The sequence below is a fragment of the Phyllostomus hastatus genome, unplaced genomic scaffold (assembly GCF_019186645.2).
Source record: "Phyllostomus hastatus isolate PE091 unplaced genomic scaffold, TTU_PhHast_1.1 phas_contig_495, whole genome shotgun sequence".
Taxonomy (NCBI): domain Eukaryota; kingdom Metazoa; phylum Chordata; class Mammalia; order Chiroptera; family Phyllostomidae; genus Phyllostomus; species Phyllostomus hastatus.
In genome coordinates, this window is record NW_025333895.1 from 5,733,184 (window position 1) to 5,757,392 (window position 24,209).

Below are 24,209 nucleotides of genomic sequence, written 5' to 3' on the forward strand. Positions count from 1 at the left end.
GAGGCCAAAACTCGAAGCATCACCGTTAGGAATGAGGAAAGGCTGTGGATTGAGAAGGCACCAGTCAGGAAGATGGGGCCCTAGTAGTTCCTCAGATTCATCTTAAGAAAGCCTTGACGGCTGCGGCTCTCCAGTCAGGGCCTCAACTAGGTGTTTTGTCACCAGAAAGGATTTATTCGGGGAGAAAGAAAGGATTGCCACCCAGTGCATGCAGGCACAGCGAGCCACATGCCCACTCGGGCCCGTGTGCCGGGACGGAGGGGCACGGACAGAAGGGAAGAGGAAGTTAAGAGCTTTGTTGTGAACAGGGAGCTCTTCCAGCAGGATTCTCGCGATCGCTAAGGTGTGAGAGCGTCCGCATGAGCCCTAGCTCCTCCATAGGCCTTCCTGACTGTTGTGTTTGCTTCAAGTTCCAGCTAGCCTGGATCAGCCTTAATATTTATTAACCTAACCCTGACCCGCGTGGCTCAGTTGGTTGGGCGTCATCCCACAAAGCAAAAGATCACTGGCTCGATGTCCAGTCAGGGCACACGCCTGCGTTGCGGGTTCGGTCCCTGGCCAGGGCGTGGACGAGAGACAAACGACCGATGTTTCATTCCCTCTCTTTCTCCCTCCCTTTCCCTCTCTCTAAAAACGAATAAATAAAATCTTTTTAAAAAATGTACCGCCTTAGTTGGGGTTGGAGTCACCCTCTGAGACAGTTTCAGGCAGGTGTGACAGGCCTCTGCCCGTGTGGTTCAGCTTCAACAAACCTCAGGATTATCCTGTGCCCTAAAGGTCCCGTCTCCACCTGGCTGGTATCTGGCATTCCTTTTGCATAAGGCTTTGTTTCTGGAAACACATCATATGTAACATCATTTTCAGATGCAAATGAGCCTGTGTTTAAAAAAAAACAACGAATTACAGGTTAGAAAAGTCGTGTGCGTGCATGCACCCTTCATCATCCTGCAGGGGGAGGGGCTGGTGGCACACGACTCGTAGGAAGGTGTATGTCAGTGAGAGGGTTCTCAGAGCAGCCTCGGCTGCTCTCCCCCCACTCTCGGTGATGATGTTGAGGGCCTGCTGGGCGCCAGGCCTTGTGCTGGCAGCAGGGAGGCGAGGATGACTAAAGCATTGTTCCTCCCACCCTGGAATTCACATTCCAGCTGACCATTGCGCCTGGACCGTTAGAAATGCATCCGAATGCATGACATCTTATTATGTCAAAACCGTCGATAGCTTGTGAGCTTCTGGCGAGTCACCTCCAGCCCTGAAACAAGGTGAGGCGCCGCAGCCGTGTGTTTTCCTGAGCGCACGGAAACGCTGGCTGGCTAGCAGGAACCTAGACACCGTGGTTTTCCAGGCAAATGAGTAGTTTAAGTGATCAAGTTAACGTCTCCCTATTACTAATTCCGCCACCTTAAATCTCTTTAGGACGACGTGAGGCACAAGGTTCATCTGAACACCTTCGGGTTCTTCAAGGACGGGTACATGACGGTCAATGTCAGCAGCCTGTCGGTGAGGGAGCCCGAGGGGGCCGCCGACAAGGACCTCATGGTGAGTGCCTCCCAGGGCGCCGGGGCTTCGCCTTCTCTGCTCCTTGGGCGGCCGCGCTGCTGCGTCCGGAGACACGGAGAGAATAAAGCGAGTGAACAGGCAGCAGGCAGTTTTCTTTATTTTCCACCCCTGAAGTGTGATTACTGAATAACTTCAGTAATTAATGGCCCTTCTCATGAAGTGAACGCTAAGAACACGGGGAGGGGCCAGGCCCCGAGAGGAGCCCCCTCTCCGCGTGCAGGAGGGAGGGAGGAAGGGAGGGCTGGGCGCCAGGCCCCCGTGCGGGCACTTACTGTCTGTTGCACGCCTCTCAGGTCGGGTTCAGCCTGGACCGCACGAAGAATGATGGATTTTCTTCTTACCTGGTGAGCATCGGATGTGGCCCCGCGCGCTCCCCTGCGTGGAGCTCAGGTCACGGGGTGGGACACTCCGCTTCTGTCCTGCCGTTCCCTCGAGGTGGTGGCCACCTGGACCTCCAGGCTTCAGATGCGCGCGGCTGAGTCCTTTGCAGTGGGGGCTGGGTCGCTGGTTTGCCTCGTGCTCGCAAACTTTTTCTCGTTCTGGTGTGAATGAGTGGGGCGATGGATAATTGGGTCCTCCTTTCTTAGGATGAAGAAGTGAATTACTGTATTTTAAGGAAACAGTCCGTCTCTGTTCCCCTTCTAATCCTAAACATCTCCAGAAGTGAGTAAGTAATGCTGATATTCCTTCAGTTCGATCCCGGCGTGAACTTGGGGGGCGTGGTCGTTAAGCCCGCGTGCACCGAGGGTCTCCTATGTGCCGGTGCCGTGCCGGTGCCGGAGATGAGAAACCGGACGAGGGAGACAGGACAGCCACCCGGGGGCCACAGCGAGGTAGAGGGGTGGGGCAGAGAGCCCAGCACGCTGCGGGGGGCGGGGGAGGCGGCAGGGGACTGTCAGCCCAGCCCAGCCCAGCTTCTGGTGAGGAGGCCTCCCCGGTGAATGAGACCGGGGACAGCGTTTCCCGCGAGGGGAGCTTGTGGGCGAAGGCAGACGGCGTGCCGCAGTGCGGCGTGTGCAGTGCAGTGAGTTCTCACTCGCATCGAGCTAAGGGGAGGACAGGAAGCCTCTCCCCTGGCAGGGCCAGAAGTGCTTCCTTTCGGCCCGATGGTGCCGGCTTCGGGCACGTGTCCTCTCGGGCTCAGGGACTCCCCGCCGCCGCTGGGGCAGGCGGGCAGGGTGAGCAGCAGCGGGGCCTGCTGAGGGTGGGGGGGCACGGTAGGCAGGCTGCTGGTCGTCCCCGCTGCCCCCGCCGCCGCGTGTCCCCCCAACGCGCTCTGACATCTTGTTGTGTGTACCCCTCATTCCCTCTCCTGTGTGCACGGTTTGTTGGGCACATCACAGGGAACTTAGTGGGGAAGCATTTACGTCAGAACTGCGGGGTTACCGAGACCCTCAGCCCTCGAGTGAGATTGCCTGGGGCCTGGGTCCTCGCCCAGACACTCACGGGCCGGCTGCTTAGTTGGGGCAAGGCTCCGAGCCTCCCTGTCAGCCTCCCCGTCAGCCTCCGTGCAGCACCGGCAGCGCCGGGGACAGCTCGGCCCCCCAGGGCTGCGGGAGACAGCGAATCCAGGGCGCGAGGCGGGGCCGCGCCTACCACGCTTGCATGGCCATAGCGTTACCTTGAACTGGCTTCCTCCTCTCTGTTTTGAAATACAGAGTGAAATTAAAATCCCCGCCAGAAGCGGGAATCCAGTTACCGAAGATCGTCTTCGGCAAGGATGAGAACGCCCTTGGCCGGGGCCCGGAGGCTGGAGGCGGCCCCGTTTCCGCGGGCAGCCAGGCCGAGAGAACACAAGGTAAACTAAACTTGAGGAGGGAACCAGCGCCTTGTTCACTGCCTGGCTTTGTGGGTCCTCCCTTGTCCCCGGGTAGAAACAAACATGATCTTTGCATTGTTTTATGCCGAAATAGGTAATCATTAAAGAAAAATGTGGAAAATATGGAGAAGGTGGAGAAAGTACAGTCATTTCTCCTTACCCCCAGTGTTAAAACTGGAGTAGTGGATGTGTTTATCTCAGCTTGTTTCTTAAGTCCAGAGCATTCGATTTCTGAAATTCAGTCACATTTACTGTTACAAGCATCCTGTTCATTGAAGATACTTTATACTGATCAGATATCCCTTTCAGTGGACAGTGTAATTTGCTCAACCTTTCCCTTTACGGAAACATCTCTTCATTGATGCTTATAAGTACTGCTGCATGGGACTTATTTGTACTTAGAACTTATTTCATGTGTAGAACTTTTTTAGGATGAGTTGGCGTGTCTGGTTCAAAGGATCTGAATATTTTGAGAATATTGATACGCATTTTCAGTTCCTTCCCGAATGAGGCGTGTGGTTTTCTATGCTGCTGTCAGCCAATGTGTGGGAACCGTGCCCATAGGACCCTGTCCTAGCCAGGACTGGGAGGGTGTGCACACGCGCGTGTGTTCAAGTGAGAGGCAAGAAAAGGTATTCTTGTTTTTGTACTCACTGTTATTACTGGGCTGTACTTCTTCTCCCTATGCTCATTAAGCAATTTGTATTCATCACCTCTTTTACTAGCTGTCAGGTTTGTCTGACAGTCTGTATGAGTTCTTCAAAGATGATGTCGTGTTTATTGTATCATTGACACATGTTTCCAGTTTGTCGAACTGGCACCCGAGGTACAGACACAGACAGAGAAGCACGCGTCTGCGCAGTGGCGTGGGGCCTGTGCGCCGTCTCCTCCCCCCACCCCTCGCGCCCGGTGGCTGTTTCCTGGCCCGGAAACAGAAGGTCTTCCTTCTTTTTCCTCTGGCACTCCCCTTCCTGCAGGGAGTTTGAGGTCCTGTTTTCCTCGTGGGGAGCATCTTAAGTAAACGCAGGGCCCACAGGCCCTCTCTGCCCCGTGAAAGAAGGCGTTGGCAATCTTAACTCTTCTCACTATAGGAAAAAATGTGTGCTTTCTGCTAATATTATTTGCAAATTATTTTTCCCATGTGTGTAAACAAATCTCACATATGTTTATTTTAAACAGTGATCTCTTTTCAAGCATAATTACTTTGAAAATCAGGAACGTTCACTCCATGTGGCATCTCTGGCAATAACATAATGCCAGATTATTTGGAGATGAGTTCCTGATTGGCACTGAATATTATCATCAGATCATATTTATAATATTATAAATTTTGGTTTGCAGCTTTTGCAGCTTAGGCATTATTTTGGGATCTAAAGAGATGGCTGTGCATTCCTTGGCTGGTGTGGCTCAGTGTATTGAGCGCTGGCCTGTGAACTAGAAGGCTGCTGGTTTGATTCCTGGTCAGGGCAGGTGCCTGGGTTGCGGGCCAGGACTCCAGTTGGGGGCACGTGAAAGGCAACCAGTTGTGAATTTCTCACACATCGATGTTTCTCTCCCTCTCTCCCTCCCTTCCCCTCTCTCTAAAAATAAATTAAAATCTTTAAAAAAAAAGAGAGGGCCGTGCATAAGATAGCATATGGTTTCACCTTTTTTGTTTGAATTATTTGATATTAAACAAGCTAGAGTCTCATAAAATGATAATGTAATATAATGCCTTTTCCACGTTTCTGCTTCCAGAGAGCGGGAAGTCTAAAAGGAGCACAGTGAATTCAAAGGTAAGAATTAACACCCGCCCGTGCTCAGCTTTCTGGGTACGCGTGTATAGGTGTGCGCGAACAAATGTGTTTCTGTGTGTGCGCATTCGCAGGCACATACGCATACGCACTCACCTGCAGGGGGCTGCCTGCTGCTTGGGGCGCTGATGTCGGCACACTGACACGATTTCGGAGTCACATTGGGTGCCGAGTTCGGTAGCCCTTATGTGACAGTGGGCGGAGGAGGGGGTGAGCCCCTGGAGGGTCCCGAGGGCCGGGGCTGTGGTGGTGTGTTTGGGGAGGAGGAGGAGGAAGGGGCTGAGGACTGTTGTAAGCGAAGGCCGGAAGTGGACATGAGGGTGGCAGGGGCTGGGCACTGGCCGGCTTGCCGTGACAGGCACGTGTTTGGGGGCGGAGAGCAGGCCCCTAGGCAGCAGAGAACGAGCTGTCCATGCCGCTTGGTTGCGGAGCTGTCGTCTCGGTGATGAACTCAGCCGTCACAGTGTCGCAGCCTCGTGTTCAGGGCACCCTCATTTACGTAACGACGGCTGCAGAGTGCAGAGTAGGGGTGCCGGCAACGCGGGCACACCAGAGAGAGGCTTCCTTCGTGTGAAAAGGTGGACATTCTCAGCTTAGTAAGGAGAGAACAAAGATGGTGTAGTGACGTTGCCGAGATCGACGGTAAGAAAGAATCTTCTGTCTGTGGAACTGCCCAGTTTATAAATGAAACGTGACCATACACAGGTATGGGCGTACAGGAAGACACGCGGACCTAGTGTGTACAGGTTCGGTACTACCTGCGGTTTCAGGTATCCACTGGGGGCCTTGGAAAGTATCCCCTGCAAGGAAGGAGGGGACTGCTATCTTTAAAGTGGCAATTTGAGCTCTGACCCGTGTGGCTGGGTGTTGGTTGGGTGTTGTCCCACAAAGAGAAAGGTCGCCAGTTCGATTCCTGGTCAGGGCACATGGCTGGGTTGCGGGTCCGGTCCTGGTCGGGGCACGCATGAGAGGCAGTCGATTGATGTTTCTCTCTGATGTTGATGTTTCTGTCCCTAAAAATTAAATAAATGAATAAATAAATCTTAAAAATAAAACGAAATGGCAACCTGATAAATTTTGTCTAACGCCTGTGAAGGTGCCACCACAGTCAAGATAGTCAACATGTCCATCGCCAAAAAAGTTTCTCTTGTTCCGTTGTCACACTCCTGTCCCCAAGAAAGCACTGATCTGTCACTGTAGATTAGTTTTATAAATTTTTAAAAATATTTATTTATTTTCAGAGAGGGGGGAAGGGAAGGAGAAAGAGAGGAGAGACACGCCGATCATCTGCCTCTTGCAGGCCCCCAGTTGGGAACCTGGCCCGCAGCCCAGGCGGGTGCCCTGACTGGGAGTTGAACTGACGACCTTTCCGTTTGCAGGCCAGCGCTCAGTGCACTGAGCCACACCTGCCAGGGCTCAGGGAACTTTCAAGGCTTTATATTTATTAGCTTACTTTTTCTGCCAGTGTCCTAAAACAGACTGTTAATGTCTTTTTAGGTGATGGAAGAGAAATCTTTTTCTGTTCATAATAAAGATGGAGCAGTTTCATTTCAGGTATGTATCTTCTTTGAGTAAAATTTTGCAGAATTTATCTCTACCGTGTGAAAGGTGAATTTTTAAAGGAATTTTGAATTTAGGGATAATTTAGGCATGGTGTGTATCTGTCGCTTAAATACAGTAGCTCTCTCTGTAACGAACCTACAAGGAGGGTGTTCTCACTCACCACGTATCAGATCGTGCACCTGTGAGAATAACTGCGTGAGTGTCCAGTACAAGCGACGAGGCCCAGGTCCGCGCCCGGCCCGCCCTGGCTGTCCCCACCGCTCTGCCTCTCCGACCCTGCGCAGCCCCCCGTTCAGTGCGCCCCAGGGGCACGGGCCGCTGTGCCTGATGGGGCCGTGGGCAGTCACTCGGGGGTGCTGTGATTTCTGATGAGCTCCCTGAGACTCGGAGTCCCCGAGTGACCTGCCCAGTGGTCATCACTATCAGCTGCACGGGAGCGTGATGGCACCACAGCCTGTGCGTGGGGTGGGACATCGGACTGGGCCCCAGCACCCGTTTGCTGGCCGGCGACCTTGGACAACTCACCTCACTTCGGAAGTGGCCTGTCCCTGTTGTTACTTGTTATGCTGATCGTCAGCCTCTCCCTTTCGAAGGTAACCATAAGGGCAGGGATGTTTTCCAGTTTACCACGGATGTACATGAAATTCGTAACCCGGGCCTGGCGGGCGGTCGGCTCTCCATCAGTAATCACGGAGATGAACGCATGGGTGCCAGGCACTGTGCGGAGTATGTCGCCGTCATCTCGGTCCTTCCTCCCAGCAACTCTGTGAAGTGGGTACTGTTACTGTTCCCCTTGTACAGATGGGGAAACTGAGGCTCGGGTTGAGTAACTCACCTAACAGGAGGACTCAGGCCCAGGTGGTTCTGACTCCACGGCCCATGTGCTTAGCCACTTTGCTTTACTGCCTCCTTAAGAAAATGTGAAGGTACTTTTCTTTTTTCCCTCACTTTAAAATGCTTGTTAGTAAGTGTTCTGAATGTTATTTTTAAAAGCCTTTCAACAAATAATCACAAAGGAAAGCATTACAGGATGTGTACGTTCGTCAGTTACACGCTTTGCGTCAGGGTGAGTGTCCAGGGGAGAGCAGCGTGCGCACTGATGGGGTGAAATGGCGAGTTCACGGGGCCCTTGGGGTGCAGGGACAGGCCCTCGGGAAGCGGCCCGTATGTGACGCCTGCTGTTCTGCCGCCCGGTGTCCCCCCCGTCTTGGACGGTGCGGTCACCCTGAGCCTGTCTGCTCCGTCCTCGGGACCGGGGCGATCCTTAGCCCCAAAGCGGGAAAGTGGCTGGCAGAGCTTATTCCAACCCCCAAATTTTCATTTTTATTGTTGCTTTCTCTTTGGGGGTCAGGTGCCTACTCTGATCTCCTTAATGATTCTATTAGATTTTTTTTTTTAAGTATTCCTTAGAAAATTCATGTGAGTCTTACTTTGAGAAGTAAAAGTTACTAATTTGTTTAGAAACATCTTCTGGCTACCTTGTGTGGACTAAAACACACGTCTCGTGTTTACAAGGATGCGTTTGGGACACGGTTTAACAGATTAATAATTTCAACCCAAATAGTCTTGGCCTCTTATTTTCATCTCCTTGTCAGAAGTCTCTTTCCCTCCAACCTCCTGCCCTTTTAAATGACAAAGTGTGGTAAACACGGAAGAGCGTCCGAGCCTCCGTGGGGTACAAACAGTCGCCAGGGATCACTCTGTAACCAGCACCTGCAGCAAGAGAGGGCACAGTGCCGGCGCCCCAGGAACTCCGCGTGTCTCTCATGTCCCTTTCCAGCTCCAGAGTAACCCTGACCGTGAAGAATGTTAGAGTTCTGTCCTTGCCTTCCTCTGTAGTTCACCGCCTGCATATCAGGTCTGTCCGGAAAAAGTCCAGCCATTGTTAATACAATGGGAATGGTTTGCGTGACATCGACGTAACCTGGCAGCCAAGGCGAGGGGACTGGAATGGGCATGCGTGAACAACGATGACTTCACTGCACTAGTCAGCGGGGGCGGCGGATGCCATTCAGTGAGCAGGTGCACTGTGTGGCCGTCCCATCCAGAAAGACGGAGTGAGCAGAGCAACAAGCCTGCATCAGATTTTGCTCTAAGCTTGAACATCCTCCACGGAAACTATTTGGATGATTCAGGGGCCGCAGCTGTGGGCAGCTGGTGACTGGCAGCGTCATCATGACAACACGCCCGCTCATGCATCACGGCTCGTGCAGTTTTTTGGTGGAACATGAGATCACCCAGGTGACTCAGCCCCCCTACAGCCCAGAGTTGGCGCCCTGCGACTTCTGGTTTTCCCGAAACTAAAACCACCTTTGAAAGGGAAGATATTCCAGACTGTTGCTGAGATTCAGGAAAATACGACGGGGCAGCTGACGGCGACTGGGAGAGCTGTATGAGGTCCCAAGGTGCCTGCTTTGAAGGGGACTGAGGCGTCACTGTCCTGTGTGCAGTGCTTCTTGTCTCTTGTGTCTTCTTCAGGGAATGTCTCTGTTTCTCCCATCACAGGGCCAGATGCCTTCAGGCCAGACCTCATAAGTAGCCCTAAACAACATACTTCAGGCATATAATGAAATGTTCTCTAGACCAGACCAGAGAGTCACTTCTGTGATCTAATATGTAAATGTCTTTTAATCTACATTAAACTTCATTCGAACACATGCACTATATGAAAAATGGAAATGTCTGAATGTAGAAAATGCAGCATCCACTACTATTGTTTAGACTCACAAGTGTAATTTTGATGAGGGAATATTGGTTGTTTGCCTTGTCAGGTATCAAAGGAACCCCCTTCCTTTTTCAGGAGTATTTTTTACCTAAAGCACAAGATAATATGTTGCTTCAAAAACTAGGTAGCTCCATCTAAGGTTATCTCTGCAGACTCCTGCTGAACCCGTCCCCAGTGGAGAGAGATGTGATGAGGCAAGATAGTGGAATGTTCGTTGTGGAATCTAGGTAGCGGGTACATAGGGATTCACTGTACAATTCTGAAAACTTCGCTGTTAGCGTGAAAGTTGCTGTAACTGAACATTGGGAGGGAATCCTTGAAGAAGAGGGCGTCTGTTTAAACTCTGCTCTGGGAGAATTTGATTTTTTTTTAAAGATTTTATTTATTTATTTTCAGAGGAAGGGGAAGAGAGGGAGAAAGAGAAGGAGAGAAATATCAGTGTGTGGTTGCCTCCCACGCACCCCCAACTGGGGACCTGGCCCACAACCCAGGCGTGTGCCCTGACTGGGACTCGAACTGGCGACCCTTTGGTGCACAGGCCAATAGTCCACTGAGCCACACCAGCCAGGGCGAGAATTTGTTTTTTTTTTAAGTAGCCTCTCTTTTCTCCTTTTCATAATAGGATTCGTAATTTTTTTTTATGACTTAAAAATCTGGCTGCGGACTTGGGTGCCCTTTAATCTTTTTCTTCTTCACTTTCAGTTTTCCTTTAAGATCAACACCAATGACCAAGAAGGCCTCTACAGTCTGTATTTCCACAAATGCATTGGACCCAAAATACAGTCGAACGACAAGTTTTCGTTCAGCCTCGATGTGAGTACCGTAGGGGGACTGCCGCACGCGAGCTCTGGCAGCTGTGTGAGACGGGAGACACTCCTTCGTCCAGAGGAGCGGGCTTTAGGGGCCCTCAGGCAGAGTAGAAGAGGAGCGTGGCCAGCGGACGGGCGCCGCCGCGGGGGGGACTCGTGCCGAGAAAATAGAAAGCCACGGGGAGGTGTGCACCGCCGGGCCGAGCATGGAGAAGGGGCCTGTTACCTGCTGGTGCTCGCTTTCCTCCGCTGAGTCAGGCAGCTGCGGTTACACGTTGCCGGCTGTGGAACGATGTGTTCCTGAAAAGTAAAAATTAATTTCCCGTTGGTTTCAGATTGAGATCATAGAGAAGAACCCTGACAGCTACCTCTCGGCAGGAGAGATTCCTCTCCCTAAATTATACATTTCTATGGCCTTCTTCTTTTTCCTTTCTGGGACCATCTGGATTCACATCCTTCGGAAACGACGGTAAGGTACTGCTTCCCTGAGCCCTGAGCCCCCCAGCGTGCTGGGGTCGGCGGGCTCGCGCCCTCCGCTGGCCTCTGCCCCGGGAGGCGTGGGCACCGGCCCTCTCGTTCTCTTCGCAGGGCGTCTTCCCTGGAACGCGGGGGCCCTGGGCAGGGGCTCCGCGTGCCTTGGTATTGGCTCACGTCCCACCACTTTGTTTGAAAGGCAAACCCAAACGTTTCAGGAGTGTACAGGCAAAATAAGATGCGTAGCTGTGGTGCTTCTGCAGCGAAGACATCACGGTGCAGGGGTGCGAGTGAGCACAGGGGCCCGGTCAGGGGCGCCTCGCTCTCGGGAGGACACAAGGGACCGGGGCCCGCTGCCTGGGTGAGAGCGTGAGTGCCCGCTGCTTGCCGAAGGCCGCGGCTCCGGGCTGGGCCGGCAGCACTGCGGACCTCCCGGAGCGCTCGCTGGGGGAACCTCCCCGGAGCCGCCTGCCTGCTGCTGGCCTCACACACCAGCGCGTGTGTGTGGGGTGGGGAGTGCTCAGTTGTCTCTCTTCGCCCAGAAGTGTGCGGTGCAGGGACAGTGTGAGTGTTTGTTGTAGGATAAGCCCATTGACTAAACAGACAATGGTGTGTGAATATGTCCTGTAATACGGATTCGTTTAAATTTACGTGATAATTAAGAATCCCAAATGCCTCCTCGCCTGGAGCGTTGGGGCAGAAGCTGACACCGCCGTCCTCTCTCGTGGCCTGTGTGGCCGTGGACGTGCTCAGCGGGGAGCAGCGGCAGGCTCCCGTCTGTGGTCACGCCCGTCGGGCGGGAAGAGCCTTCGCTGCCTGCGAAGGGCCCACGTAGTCACGTTTGCCCGGACGACCTGCAGCCATTCATGGGATAAAAGAACCCTGCAGATTCAGGACACGAAAGGTGTTTGTTTGCTTTAAAAGAAGGTTTTGCTTTTGCCGTTACTAGAAAAGTGCGAACTAATAGTCCGAGACCTGACGTCAAGTGTGAATGCTGACCGTCCCCACCCGCGCGCCTTGCCTTGCGCCCGGTCCTTTTCCCCGCGCTGCAGCGCTGCAGAGCCGAGATGGTGACGGGTGTCCCGGCCTCCCTGGGGGCCTGAGCGCTTCAGGTTGCTCGGGGTGGGGCGGGGGGGGTCTGCACATCAGGGTGCTGCGCACGTACGAGGCACACGCTGGCCAGGTGTTCGGTGTGTCCGATTTCCCTTTATTCAGTGACAAACGGTCGCTGCCACCGGCTCACTCCTCTCACCAAAGGGGTGGCAGCAGGTCCGGACCTGCAGTTAAAGGAGGCCGACCTGAAGCCTGTTTTAAACTTCCTGTTGGAGTGGAGCACGCACACCAGACTCGAGCGCGTGGGGCCTCCCCACCAGTCTCACAGCCAGGTGTGTGACATTGCAAGTTCAAGTTGTGGAGTGGGCCTGGCTCCATGGCTGCTGCTGCGTTTCAGGGGCTCACAGCCCCTTGGTCTGGGCGGGGTTGAGAGGCCTTCGCCCCCGGTGTGTTGAGGCTATGAGGGGGCAGGTGAGAGCCACAGCCAGAGGCAGCCGAGAGCTGGGGCTGGGCCCCAGGCCTCCTCACTATCCTGGGGGCTCCTCTGCACCCTGCTCCCTGTCCTGGGCCCTGGGCCCCCGGAGCACGGGCCGGGGAGTTCTGGGCAAGTGGGGGGATCTCGGGCAGCTGGTCATTTTGTTTCGTTTTTTTGTGTGTGTGGTTTTTTGTGGGCGTTTTTTAGATTTTATTTATTTTTAGACAGGGGAGGGAGGGAGAAAGAGAGGGAGAGAAACATCAAGGTGTGAGAGAAACATAGACTGGCTGCCTCCTGCATGCCATCCTGCAACCCCGGGCATGTGTCCCCCGCCCCCCACCCCCCCCCTCCGGAATCAAACCAACAACCTCTCGTTCGGCAGAGCCACGCTCAGTCCACACAGCCGCCCCAGCCAGGGCAGCTGGTCGTGTTGGAGTCAGGCGCTCGAGGTTGGTTATTTCAGCCAATCTTCTGAGCTCCTGGAGGTAAGCAGGTGTTGCCCCATTTTCAGAAAAGGTTACTGAGGGTTAGAGAGATGCGGGTCCTCAGGGCAGAACCAGTCTTCGAGCCAGTTCAGTGTGGCTTTGGAGCCTGCACTCCCTCCGTGACCTCACGCCCCGGCCGGGGAGGTTCCCACCAGGACGGCGAGTCGAGGTTGCTGGGGGGCGTGAGTGAGCACCACTCAGGACAGGGGGCGGTTTTGCCCTCTGGGTGAATCTCGTTGCTAGTCAGAGTGACAGATGACTCTGGCCCTGACTTCCTTTTTCTGACTGCAAGTCGTTGGGCACTGGGGCAGGAAATTGCCAGGCAGGAAGCCGCTCCGGAAACGGAGCGCATGTCCGTTCAGGACACGCCCTCCGCACCGTTCTCGCAAGGCCCTCTCCCTCGGTCCCCTCGTTCCCCAGTCCGTCTCTCATCCCTCCCCGGCCCGGACGTGTTTGACGCCTGTTTGCGGAGAGACACTTGTGCCCTCTTTGGTCATGTTTGTTGATGTTGCATGTGGTTTTATTTAAACTGTACTATCTGTAGATACTGCTCTTACCATTTTTCATAGTAATTCCTGTTCTGTTGATGTATTTGTTTGAAGCTGCACCGTCCACATTTTTCTCTGCTCTGGCTGTGCAGAATGTCTTGATACCCGAGATCATGACTTTCTTTTGTGGCTCACACTCAAGTCTTTGTGGACTTTTTAAATACAGTTTTACCCTTTTCTCCACAATGGTCTTGTGTGCCCTATTAGGTTAGGTGCTAGGGTGAGATGGGAAAGGGTAGAGGGACTTAGTGCCCAGCGGCCCAAAGGGGCACAGGTACCTGAGTGCGGGCCTCATCCCCCGGCCTGGTGTGTCTGCCGGGTTCCGGCCACAGAGGGGGCAGAAGAGGGCGGGGCCGTCCCTGCCCCCGGCTCCAAACCGCCTGTCCTAGGCCGCACGTTTCCCCTCCCACTGGGCCTGCTCACCTCCGCGTTCCCGGGGGTCCGTGTGGCTGTGGATCCAGCCAGCTCCTGCTCCGCGGCCTCTCCTGGGTGGTTTCCGGGGAGGGAGCCTGGTTAGCTGTGCATGTTCCGGGACTCAGGGTCAGTCCTGCCTCGGTGCGTGACCCAGCCCCCTCCCTTGGACTTGGGTGGTGGGGACGCGTCCGGGACGCATCCAAGGCCTTTCTGCTGGCCGCGTGCCCTTTAAAAACAAGGCGTCCTGTCTGTGGTTTGCCCAGATCGTATTACTGCCCCACAGGCAAGTCTCATGCCCGGGGCTCGGCTGTCCTTGGGGAGAATGGAATGTTTCTCTCATTCTTGTCTTTCTGTGTCTACAGGAACGATGTGTTTAAAATTCACTGGTTGATGGCGGCCCTTCCTTTCACCAAGTCTCTCTCGTTGGTGTTCCACGCGGTACGTGCTCGTGCGTGGGGTCGTTCGTGGAAGGCTGCGCGGTGCCTGCACGGTGCCTGCGCGGTGCCTGTGCGGTCGGGAAAAGCCGGCTTGGGGAGGGGGGCGGACCCACGGGAGGCGGGAGGCGGAAGGGCGCTGTTTCCGTGAAGCCTCCTCTGACCCGGGGGCACCGGGCCTGGGTGTAAAGCATCACAGCCCCCCGACTCGGCTCGGGGTGGAGATGCGCTCTGGTGGCGGCGTGCTCCGGGAACACTGGCTTCTGTGGGGCGGGTTGGGGTCCCTTCCTGAGGTTGGAGCGCCACCTGTTGAAGCGTCTCCAGGACTCCTTTTTCTGCCCAGCCCTTCCCTCCTGTTCCCCTTTGATTTGAACTTCAGTGTTAGCGTGCTTCTTTGAGAGAAAACTGATGCTTTGCGGGTTGGGGCGTAAAGTGGAACTGGAGCCTTCGCGTGCCGAGTCCCAGTGCAGGCTGCCGCGAGCCGGCCCGTGGCGGTGAGAGCGTGCCTCCCCGGCGCCGTCTCCAGGCGTGTGCTCTCCCTCCGCGCTACAGGGTGCCGTCACCGAGAAAGTAACGATGCCTCTGGCCACAGTCGCAAGACGTGACAATTACTTGCATAACTTTTAAATAATTTTTTATTGGTTGGTTTTGGAAAGGGTGGAAGGGAGAGAGAGAGAACATCGGTTTGTTGTTCCACTTACTGGTGCATTTGTGGGTGGTTCTTGTATGTGCCTGACCAGGGATCGAACCCACAGCCCTGGGGTATCAGCACGATGCCCCAGCCAACTGAGTTCCTGGGCCAGGGCTGGATAATTGTTATTTGGATCCGAGTTAAAGGGTTTTTCTGGAACCGTATAGGTAATGAATGACGGGATCCTTGAGTGACTTGACTATCGAGGCAGCCGTTTGCGAAAGCATGAGAGGCATGTAAGAAATCTGCATCGCCCGTGTTAGTTCTGCCAGGAAGCGTTGTAGGCACACTGCTGAAACTCACCACTCCAATTAAAATGAGTTGGTGGCTTCAGGTAGCTCTAAATTTACAAATATTTTTCAAAGAAAACAGTTTTTTTAGCTGGGTGATGCCACATAGTTTTTTTTTAACTGAGTGAGTAACTAACTCACGTAAACTGGGATGTGGAAGGTAAAGACACGGAGTTCTTGGTCGGACACTGAAAGCCCCCGTGGCACTCGAGCCTGGGAGATTGGAAGGGAGAGACCGGGCAGCCGCCTGCCAGGGTGAGCCACCAGCCTCGGGACAGGGCCTGGGCTGGGCGTTGGGACACGAAACCCACGCCAGGTTCCCCACGCCGACCGACCTCGTTAGCACACTCCCACGCTTCGTCGCGACCTGGCACTCGGCCGTCAGATCCCCGCCAGCCCGGGGTCCCCAGCGGCGGCCGCGGTCCCTGTTGGCCGCACCGGCCTCTCTGATCGCAGCTGTCTGATTGCAGATCGACTACCACTACATCTCCTCCCAGGGCTTCCCCATCGAAGGCTGGGCCGTGGTGTACTACATCACTCACCTGTGAGTACTCGCGCTGCCTCGCGACGGGCGCATGCGGTGACACAGCACACGGGGGTGGGGTGGGGGGAAGCTGTGGCAGGCAGTGACCTGCCCCGCGTTGGCAGGCCCCGCCCTCCTGTGGCTGCTCGCCTGGGTTCCCGCCGTGCCAGAGGTGTGTGGCACGTGGTTGGCTGCCCAGACGTGAGAGCCCAGGGCTGCTGACGTGCCCTGGAGGGGCTCGCCTCCCGGAGGGGGCCGCCTCCCCGACTGTGGGTGTGTCTGGGAGGGAGTGTCGCTCACGTGAGGGGAGCGTCCTGCAGGCGCCCACCTGCCTTGGGCAAGCATGTGAGGAGGTCACAGAGGGAGCTCCGGAATCTGACTCGCAGGGTGAGTCCGAAGAGACCCACTGGTGTGTGTAAAATTTTTCTTTTTCAGTTTGAAAGGGGCCCTGCTGTTCATCACCATCGCGCTCATCGGCACCGGCTGGGCCTTCATTAAGCACATCCTTTCCGATAAAGACAAAAAGATCTTCATGATTGTCATCCCGCTGCAGGTAAAGGGGCTCTCGTCCCACTTGCTCTGGGTCTGGCTCGGCGCTCGGCAGCCCAGGCCTGTCGGGAGAGGGGGTCAGCCCGCCCAGAAACCCCGGCAGCTGCCATCGGGGCTCTGCTGCCGAGTGCCGAGTTCCGGCGGGCCTGGGCCTCCTCAGGCTGCCGCGCTGGGAGGCGTTTGACGGTCAGCCATCTAGACAGTGGCAGGTGGACGCCGATCACCTGCCCGTGCGTTGTGGGCTCACCAGCTTTTCACGTCCCCCAGGTCCTGGCGAACGTGGCCTACATCATCATCGAGTCCACCGAGGAGGGGACGACGGAGTACGCCTTGTGGAAGGACTCGCTGTTTCTGGTGGACCTGCTGTGCTGCGGGGCCATCCTCTTCCCGGTGGTGTGGTGAGTGCCGGGGGGGGCGGGGCGGGGGGGCGTGCACGCGTGCGCCTCGGGGCTCGTCTGTGAAGCCCAGCAGCCGGGCCCGCCGTTCCCGACTTGGGGGTCACGCAGGGCGTCTGTGCCAAAAGCACGGCTTCCCGGGTCCCAGACCGGCCCGAATCGAGGTCCCCAGGGGACTCCGTCAGAGCGGGTCTGCCGCCAGGGCCAGCCTGCGGCTCCTTCAGACCGCAGAGAAGAGCCTGGCCCCGGGAGCTGAGCAGCGGCATAAATGGCAGGAATGGGAGGGGAGTTGAAGAAACCCCCAAACAGGCTTTTCCGGGGATCGGCCGAGTCCGTCTCGCCCCGGGAGATGCAGAAGGAGGAAGCCCACTGACACAGAACTGGGGGTGGTTCTCAGCACACGACCGACCGTGTCGGCCGTCTCCGGAGGGCTCTGCCGTGTCCCGGGACGGCCGACTGCAGGCGCCGGCTGGGAAGGTGTGTCGGTGCTGGTCGGTGGTCGATGAGAGAAAGTGTCCTCGTTGCACCTCGCGCAAAGGGAGGGGGGTTCTTGGCTCAGTGGAGGAGAAAGGGCTGGCAAAAATAAAGCCCTCTCCTGAGTTGACCATGGAGTTCCATGGCTACCTGAAAGCAGTTAATTCTCTGGGAATAAACTTTAAAAAAAAATACAGATTTCCCTGCAGAGTTCCCTGAGAACGGGGTGTTTTGCACTGCAGTGCCCCGTGTGGTTAGGGCGATGTTTGTGAGGGCCCCGGGAGGGTAGGTCACTTACCTACTGTGACTATTGAGACAGAACGTGGCGCCGGTGGAGTGCAATCCTCGTTCCAGCCGGTTAGGTTCGGCCTCAGCCCTCGTCTCATCGTGCGTCAGGCGTGGGCACGTGTCGGTTCAGCGGAGAGGGGAGTGCGGACGAGACTTCTAATCCCTACACCACCCTCCTGCCCTCCTGCGCAGGAGGAAGTAAACGCAGACACCTGTCACAAGGTGACCAGCATTGTCTTCAGGTAGAAGGAGCATCCTGGGAGCGTTTGAGGTCATGCTTCCCAGCATATGTCATCAGTTTGGCTCAAATAAATGCATAGAAATTAAAAAAAAAGAAGGAAGACAGGGCATCCTGTGATTAGGGAACGGAGTCAGACTCCGCTCACACCTGCCACCCACCGAAACAGCGGGGCCGGGGCGACGGGGGGCCCAGACACACTGCAGAGCTGCGGACCGCCGCTTCCTGCCACTTGTTAGTCACACCACTAACAAGCAGGCGCCAACTGGCAAGATTCTGTGAGATAAATACTCTGAAAATCGCTGTAAAATGAGAAAAGCAAGTACTGAAGAGGAGATTTAAGAAGCAACACTTGGACATGAAATACACAGAGTTTGGAAAGGTAGTGGGTGGTCTGGAGACTCTAGCTGAAGAGGAGAAGCTGCCAGGAGGTGAGAAAGCATATCGCCCTCTTGGCAGTGGGCACATTGATGACCTAAGCGTTCAGGCCGGCCCGTGGGCTCCGTGGCTGTGCTAGACGCGGACACACGCGTGGCGGGCGCGGAGGAGCACGCCCGTGGCGGTTCCCCTGCTGTGACCGGGCGGAGATGGCGTCGTCTTGCTGGTTTGCGGCTCAGACCTTCTGAGTGGGGCCACCAGGTGGCTGTTACTCCCGTTAGTTAACTCTCACCCAATGTATTTATGTAATTAATTCTTTTAAAATTCTGTTTAATTTTCGTTACATAAAAACATTTATTTTTAAATGCTGAGCCTGAAATCAGTCATTTTGGAGCACCCCAATTAAAAACTCCTACTATAGCTTTCAAAAAAAAGAAACATTCCGGTTCAGCCAGCATTGGTTCAGCGTCAGCTTTCCCACGTGGCTGCTGCTGCGTTCCGGTCTCCGGGGTTGGCGGACCGAGGTGGGTCGGGAGAAACCACTCCTTCGCCTTCATGGTGGAGGAGGGGGCCGTGGGTGTGCCGGGCCTCCAGCCCAGGGCGGGCGCTCTCCCGGGCCGCAGCTGCCGGTGCTGTCCCGAGGGACCGCGGAGGGACGATGGTCTTTCCCCCGGAGCCTGCAGCTCTACCTGGAAGCTGATCTGCAGCGTCCCTAGCGATGATGTCGGTGTTCTCCTGCCTAAATGCAATGATGGTCTAGTTACCAGCACAGCCCAGCTGGAGGAAAGACTGCCCCCGGGGCCTGCATTTCTCAGCACAGGCTGAGCGTGCGCGAAGCCACGTGTTCTCGGCTCCCAGACCCAGACTTCAGAAGTCGCCTCCTGGGTCCGTTCTCCCTGGGGAGCCGGGGAGCCCAGGGGCACTTCCCCGTCTCAGGGTCGGGTGGGGGCCCAGGCGGGAGCTACAGGAATGGGAGGCTGGGGGGTCGGGTGTGTTTTGTTTTGTTTTGTTTTGATGTCTCCTCGCCCAGGCCCTGCCAGACCTTTTCTGGGCAGCAGGGGGCACCTTGTGCACTCAGGCCTGAGCACGAGCTTGCTGAAGGGGTGCTGACCGCTGACCGGCGGCCCTGTGCTCAGGGAGTGTCCAAGCACCTAGTGCGGCCCTTCACGTGGGTCAGTCACTGAGGAGTTCGAGGCCCCCAGTGACCAGCCCTGGGGCAGAGGGGAGTGCAGATTTGTGAGCTAACCCTTCGCTCTCTGGATGTTTGTTTTTAGGTCAATCAGGCACTTGCAGGAAGCATCCGCAACAGATGGAAAAGGCAAGTCCGCTCATGCTCTCTCTCTGCTGCCGGCCCTCCCGGCAGCCACCTGCCCGGGCACTGCTGGGAGCCGGCGGGGGAAGGGTGTGCCTCCCGGAGCTGGCTGGGGGCCCGGCGAGAGCAGGGGTGGGGAGCACAGACGCCTGTTGTCTAAGGAGGCCTTGGGGGGGGGGGGGGGGCGGTGACTGCTGCTTGTTATAAAATGCCTCCTGTCATTTCCACTCCTGAGCGTGACTTTCACCTTCTCCAAACTGAGTCGGGAAGGGAAGGTCTGGTCTTAGAGGGACCGGATAACACTTCGCTGTGCGAACAGGAGGTACTGGGGAGGGGTGGCTACGTGTAAAGCATCCCTCCCTGCTGACCTCACGCGCTTTCAAAATAGATGCGTTGGCACTCACTTAGAGTGAGCCTGCTGCCAGAGAGAACCTCTAAGACTCGGATGTGGAAATGGTCGTGCCATTAAAACCCTTCTGAATCTCCCTGGCTTTCCAGCCAGGCCTCCTGAGTCAGAAAAGAAGCCACAAAGAGAATGTGTCATGTGTTCCTGGGCTTATTTGAGTCAAGTCCACCGCCACCGGCTGCCCCGGGACCGGGGGGCTGCAGGGGCAGGAGCGGCGGCAGTGCCCCCAGGGTCCGGAGCTGCCGTGGGCCCGGGAGCTCGCACACTCGGTGCTGCCCGCAGCGGTCCTCCGGGCAGATGCCCGGGCGTTGTTGGTACACGGGCTTTGCCGCGCTTCTGTTTTCTGATCATGGAGGCGATACGGATTCAGTTAGAGACTTGAGACAACAGGTAGTAGGGGCCAACCTTATTTCACACCTGCTGTGCAGTTAATATCGTGTTATCTTCTTTAAAGTGAATTAAACCCATCTCCAAGGGTCCTTGGCGCGTGGGGCTCGGGAGTGTCCTGTCCGGGCCAGAGCATTTCCTGTGGGGACTCCTGCCATCAGGCTGCGTGAGGCTCTCGCTCCTCCGCCTGGTGCTCGGGGGCCCGCCCTGGCTGGGCGCCCGGGCAGCGCTCCGAGTCCGTCCCCGGCCCGCCCCGAGACCCGCTGCTTACGCCTGGCCCCACGGCTCTCCCCGAGCCACGGCACGCGGAGAGCCCTCCGGCCCTCCATGTGGGGGGAAGGAGAACTGCAAAAAACAGAACTCAAGTTAGAATTTTCATAAAGCAACTTGCCGCAAAGAGAAAAATCCAAAGAAGAAAAAACCCGCCGTCTGGAAATAATGATAGTTTGGGGATATACTTGTCTTTTTTTTTTTTTCCGGTCTTCTCCAGTGCACGTCATAAGATCTTCTGTTGTTCTTAGAAGCCCTCCCCCAATCAGTAGGTCTCTCACTGTATTGAGATGGAGCATTTTGCTTTTGCACCTGGGTACATTTCAGTATTGTTCAGTATTTTTGGATTTGTTTTCTGTTCGGCCGAAAATGTTTGAGGATCCCAAGGGCAGCGTTTTCTGGTGGATAAGTCTCCTCTGTCCTTGGCTTCTTGGGCCCACCCCCCCACTGTGAGTGCTTTCTGACCTTCCGCACCCCTCCCTCCTCCTGGCCCTGGCTGCCCCTCTGCCTTCTCCGCTCTGCTCTCCGAGGACTGGGGGCTGGCCGTCTCCGTCTGTTCCACGAGAGGCTGCCCGCTAGCTGAGGACTTGGTGAGGCTCTGGTGGGGTGGGCAGCACAGCAGGGGAAGCCTGAGAGGGGTCTGGTAAGTCCCCCAGCACCTGCCGTGGGGGAAATGATGGGACCGGAGTGCTGTGGTCATCCCCGCGGAGCACGCGGCACTTCCCCGTTTGCTCCACCAGGTGGCAGCACAGGACCTCTCCGCAGAGAGCGCACCTGAAACCAGGAAGGAAGTCAGGCCGGTGCACCCACCGGGGCTCTCTCCCTCGCCAGTCTCAGGATGACGCGCTGTTGAGAAAGCGCCCGTTCCTCATCAGCACGTGTCTCAGACTCTTGGAGAGGGGGCAGAGGAGGTCGGCAAAGGGGTGCCTTCTGGAGTCAACGAGTTGATTTAGGCCTTGGAATGCGTTGAAGCTAATCTGCGCACGCACATTTCAGCCCCCACTGAACAATGGGTCCATTAGTGACACTTCCCGAGCCAGGGCAGCCTGCCCCCGAGGCTGGAGTCTGCCCCGCGCAGACGCATGGAGACAGCACACCCCCCTCTCAGCCCCCTCCCGACCCCCCACCCCACCCCGGCAGGGCAGGGGAGCTGGAGGGAGCCCTGGCCGGCTGAGCGCTGGGGCCGCGGCACAGCGGGTGACCCTCTGCTCCTCAGCCCGCCCCGGCTGAGGTCGAGCCCGTCCTAGAGGCAGCTGGCGAAGTGAAGACCGCGGCAGTGGTGTCTCCTCCTGGGTTTGGAGCCCTTTGCTGCACGGAACCTGCTCGCAGGCTCCTTATCCCACTGACTCATTGCATGACCTTGACACTGACCTGGGCTTAAGACTCGGCGTCAGTGCAGTCCCGGCCTACGGGCTGCAGGCGGGGCTGCAGGCGGGGGCGACGGCACGTGCCCGGGCTGCGCGCGGCTGCCGGGGGTGCGCTCGGCGTCGGTTGACTTCTCGGTGCCTGGGGTCCTGCTGACGGAGCCCGGGGGGAGGCGTTGAGGAAGGAGGAGGCTGCCCACGGCCCCTGCGCTCTGTCCTGGTCTCTGTGTCACACTCTGGCTTCCGTCGGGTCCTGTCACCTAGAGCACCGCCACGCTGTGCCCTCCGAGAGGAGGCGTCGCTGCACAGACACCGGCTGTGGCGTCACTGTGCTCGCTTGTCGGGGTCTCCCCCTCCCCCCGACCGCCCTGGAGCCTGTGTCCCTGTCTGCGAACCCTCTGGGGCCACCGCCTGGGAGGGCGGGCTCGGCAGTGTCCACCGTGCGCTGGGGTCGCTGTTCTGCTCCCGACGACCTGTTTCCCCGTGTTTCTGAGCAAAACTGAAAGGTAGTATTCTGAGGAATTTTACCCGGCACATGAGCGGTCTTCGAAAGCACCTGAGCGAAGGGCGACAGGCTGGTGGGAGGGCTCACAGAGGAACGCCTCCCTCCGGGGTGACGGTGGCCTGGAGCGCTCACCAGCCGCTCAGAGCCGTTCTCCTAGGACAGCCTACCAGCCTTCTCCGCTGCCGGCGCCTGTGCCGACGGTGCCCAAGTGGAGGTGCGGTAGCCAGCTGGCACCTTGGCCCGGCTCCGGGCAGCGGTGCCTAGGTGGGCCAGCAGCCGCTGCGCTCCTCATGGCCGCCTGCCGGCAGGGCGTGGAGAGGGCTCGTTTCAGCAGTGGCCTTGACGACACAGTGAAAATTGTGCCTCTTTCTCTGATGCTTTTTATTACTTATTTAAAGTAATTTTCTTACAGGGAGGTGCACAGCCCGCTTACAGGGAGGTACTCGAGCCTGGGGCTTCCACGGACTGGAAGCGCTAAGGTTGAGGCTGAGCTGGAGCGACTGGTGCCGCCTGGGCTTGGCCACCCCCCTGGTTGCCTCCACGCCCCTGCTGACTCGGCAGTCCCCCCGCCCCCACCCCCCGCAGCAGGGCAGGGAGAGCAGGAGGAAAGAGTGTTGGGCGGACAGGGACGTTTTTAAGCCTCGAGGCTTTCCTTACACCAGAGGATTGTTTTGGAAATCTTTCACCCGTTAAGTGGCAGCTGTGGGCCTTTGGTCTGTGTGCCCCATAAATCACGTAGGATTAACTCCTCAGGACGGAGCGCGAGCGTTCTGAGCCGCGGTCCCTCCTCCCCCTGCGCTGCCAGTGGACCACAGAGCTGCCAGCCGCCTTTCTCTGAGCGCAGAGTGGGGGCGGGGAGAGCCGGTCCTCGGAGGGACTCGGACTGGGTCCGAGTGCTGGCCTCTCCGTTTGTGAGCTCTGTGACCTTCGTGGTTCACTGAACCTCGCCGGGCCTGAGCCCGTGGTCACCTGTGAGGCGGAGGCGGTAGTGCCCTCCCTTGGAGAGGCGTCGTGCGGTTACACAGATGCAGCGTGGACAGTGGGTGGCCAGTGCCTGGCGCGTGCCCGGCGCTCAGTGGGGGCGAGGGCCCGTGCAGCTGTTCATCGCATTGCCGCGGCTCCAGGGCTGGGGGCGGGGGGGGGGGGGCACGGATGGTCTGTCTTCTTGCCAGCCCCCTCGGCCGCTCTCTGGCTTCAAGGAGAGGCGGATGTCTAGACAGGGGCCGGCACCTTCTCTTGGGAGTGCCTTTGCTCTTCCGCTGCTGGGTCGGAGGGAGGACTGACTGTTAGGCATTCGAAAGGGCTGAGCGCTTTCTGCCCCAGTGTGTGCCCACTCGAGGTGGGGTACACTTCCTCTCAGAGGACACGGGGTCCCGTTCCCGTCAGGAGGAAGCACGGGCCCAAACCTGGGTCCTGGCCATCGTTCCCAGAGCGAATGGGAGGAGGAGGGAGCCCGCAGCAAGAGCTCCTGAAGCAGGTGTGCGTGGCCCCGCCCCCCGCTCTCCTTCCCCCCTTCCCCACTCCCTGGGAGGTTTTCCAAAGTCCTCAGGACTGGGGGCGGCCCACGCATCGTGCTGGATGAAGCTGTCCCTGAGGACGAGCCATCGCCAGGGAGGAACCCTCCTCCCGACGAGGACGCCGACGCCCGAGGAGAAGCGCCCGGCCAGGCCTGGCGCCTGAGCTGTGACAGCGCGGGGGTGGGAGCTGGGCCCTGCCGGCTCCGCTCCGAGGCACTCTCCCCACGCCAGTGCTCTCCCCACGTCGGCTGCTGCTCCTGGCGGGGTCGGAGAGAGCCAGCCCAGTGTTCTGAAGTCCAGGGAAAGCTGTTTTGGAAGAAAACGGGGAGGATGCGGACCCCCCGCTGCAGGCTGGCTCGCCTGTCGCAAGCGTGCGGGGGCACTGTGTCCGGGAGAGCCCGGGCGCCCTGGCGGTCCCCAGTCACCGCCTGTTCTGGTCCACGCCCCAGAGCCGGGGTTTCTGCCGGAGGTGG

At 57.2% G+C, this 24,209-nt stretch overlaps 1 protein-coding gene across 1 annotated transcript in view; it reads left to right on the forward strand.

Moving 5' to 3' along the window:
* The window catches only part of GPR107 (G protein-coupled receptor 107), a 49,001-nt gene that overhangs the window by 16,431 nt on the left and 8,361 nt on the right, over window positions 1–24,209 (forward strand). The window contains exons 2-14 of the mRNA XM_045845951.1: window positions 1,414–1,536; window positions 1,851–1,901; window positions 2,145–2,224; window positions 3,216–3,355; window positions 5,114–5,151; window positions 6,667–6,723; window positions 10,160–10,270; window positions 10,602–10,735; window positions 14,078–14,153; window positions 15,601–15,674; window positions 16,089–16,206; window positions 16,470–16,600; window positions 19,250–19,293. Of these exons, the coding sequence (XP_045701907.1) occupies window positions 1,414–1,536; window positions 1,851–1,901; window positions 2,145–2,224; window positions 3,216–3,355; window positions 5,114–5,151; window positions 6,667–6,723; window positions 10,160–10,270; window positions 10,602–10,735; window positions 14,078–14,153; window positions 15,601–15,674; window positions 16,089–16,206; window positions 16,470–16,600; window positions 19,250–19,293 (1,177 nt within the window). The remainder of the gene's footprint in view (window positions 1–1,413; window positions 1,537–1,850; window positions 1,902–2,144; window positions 2,225–3,215; window positions 3,356–5,113; window positions 5,152–6,666; window positions 6,724–10,159; window positions 10,271–10,601; window positions 10,736–14,077; window positions 14,154–15,600; window positions 15,675–16,088; window positions 16,207–16,469; window positions 16,601–19,249; window positions 19,294–24,209) is intronic.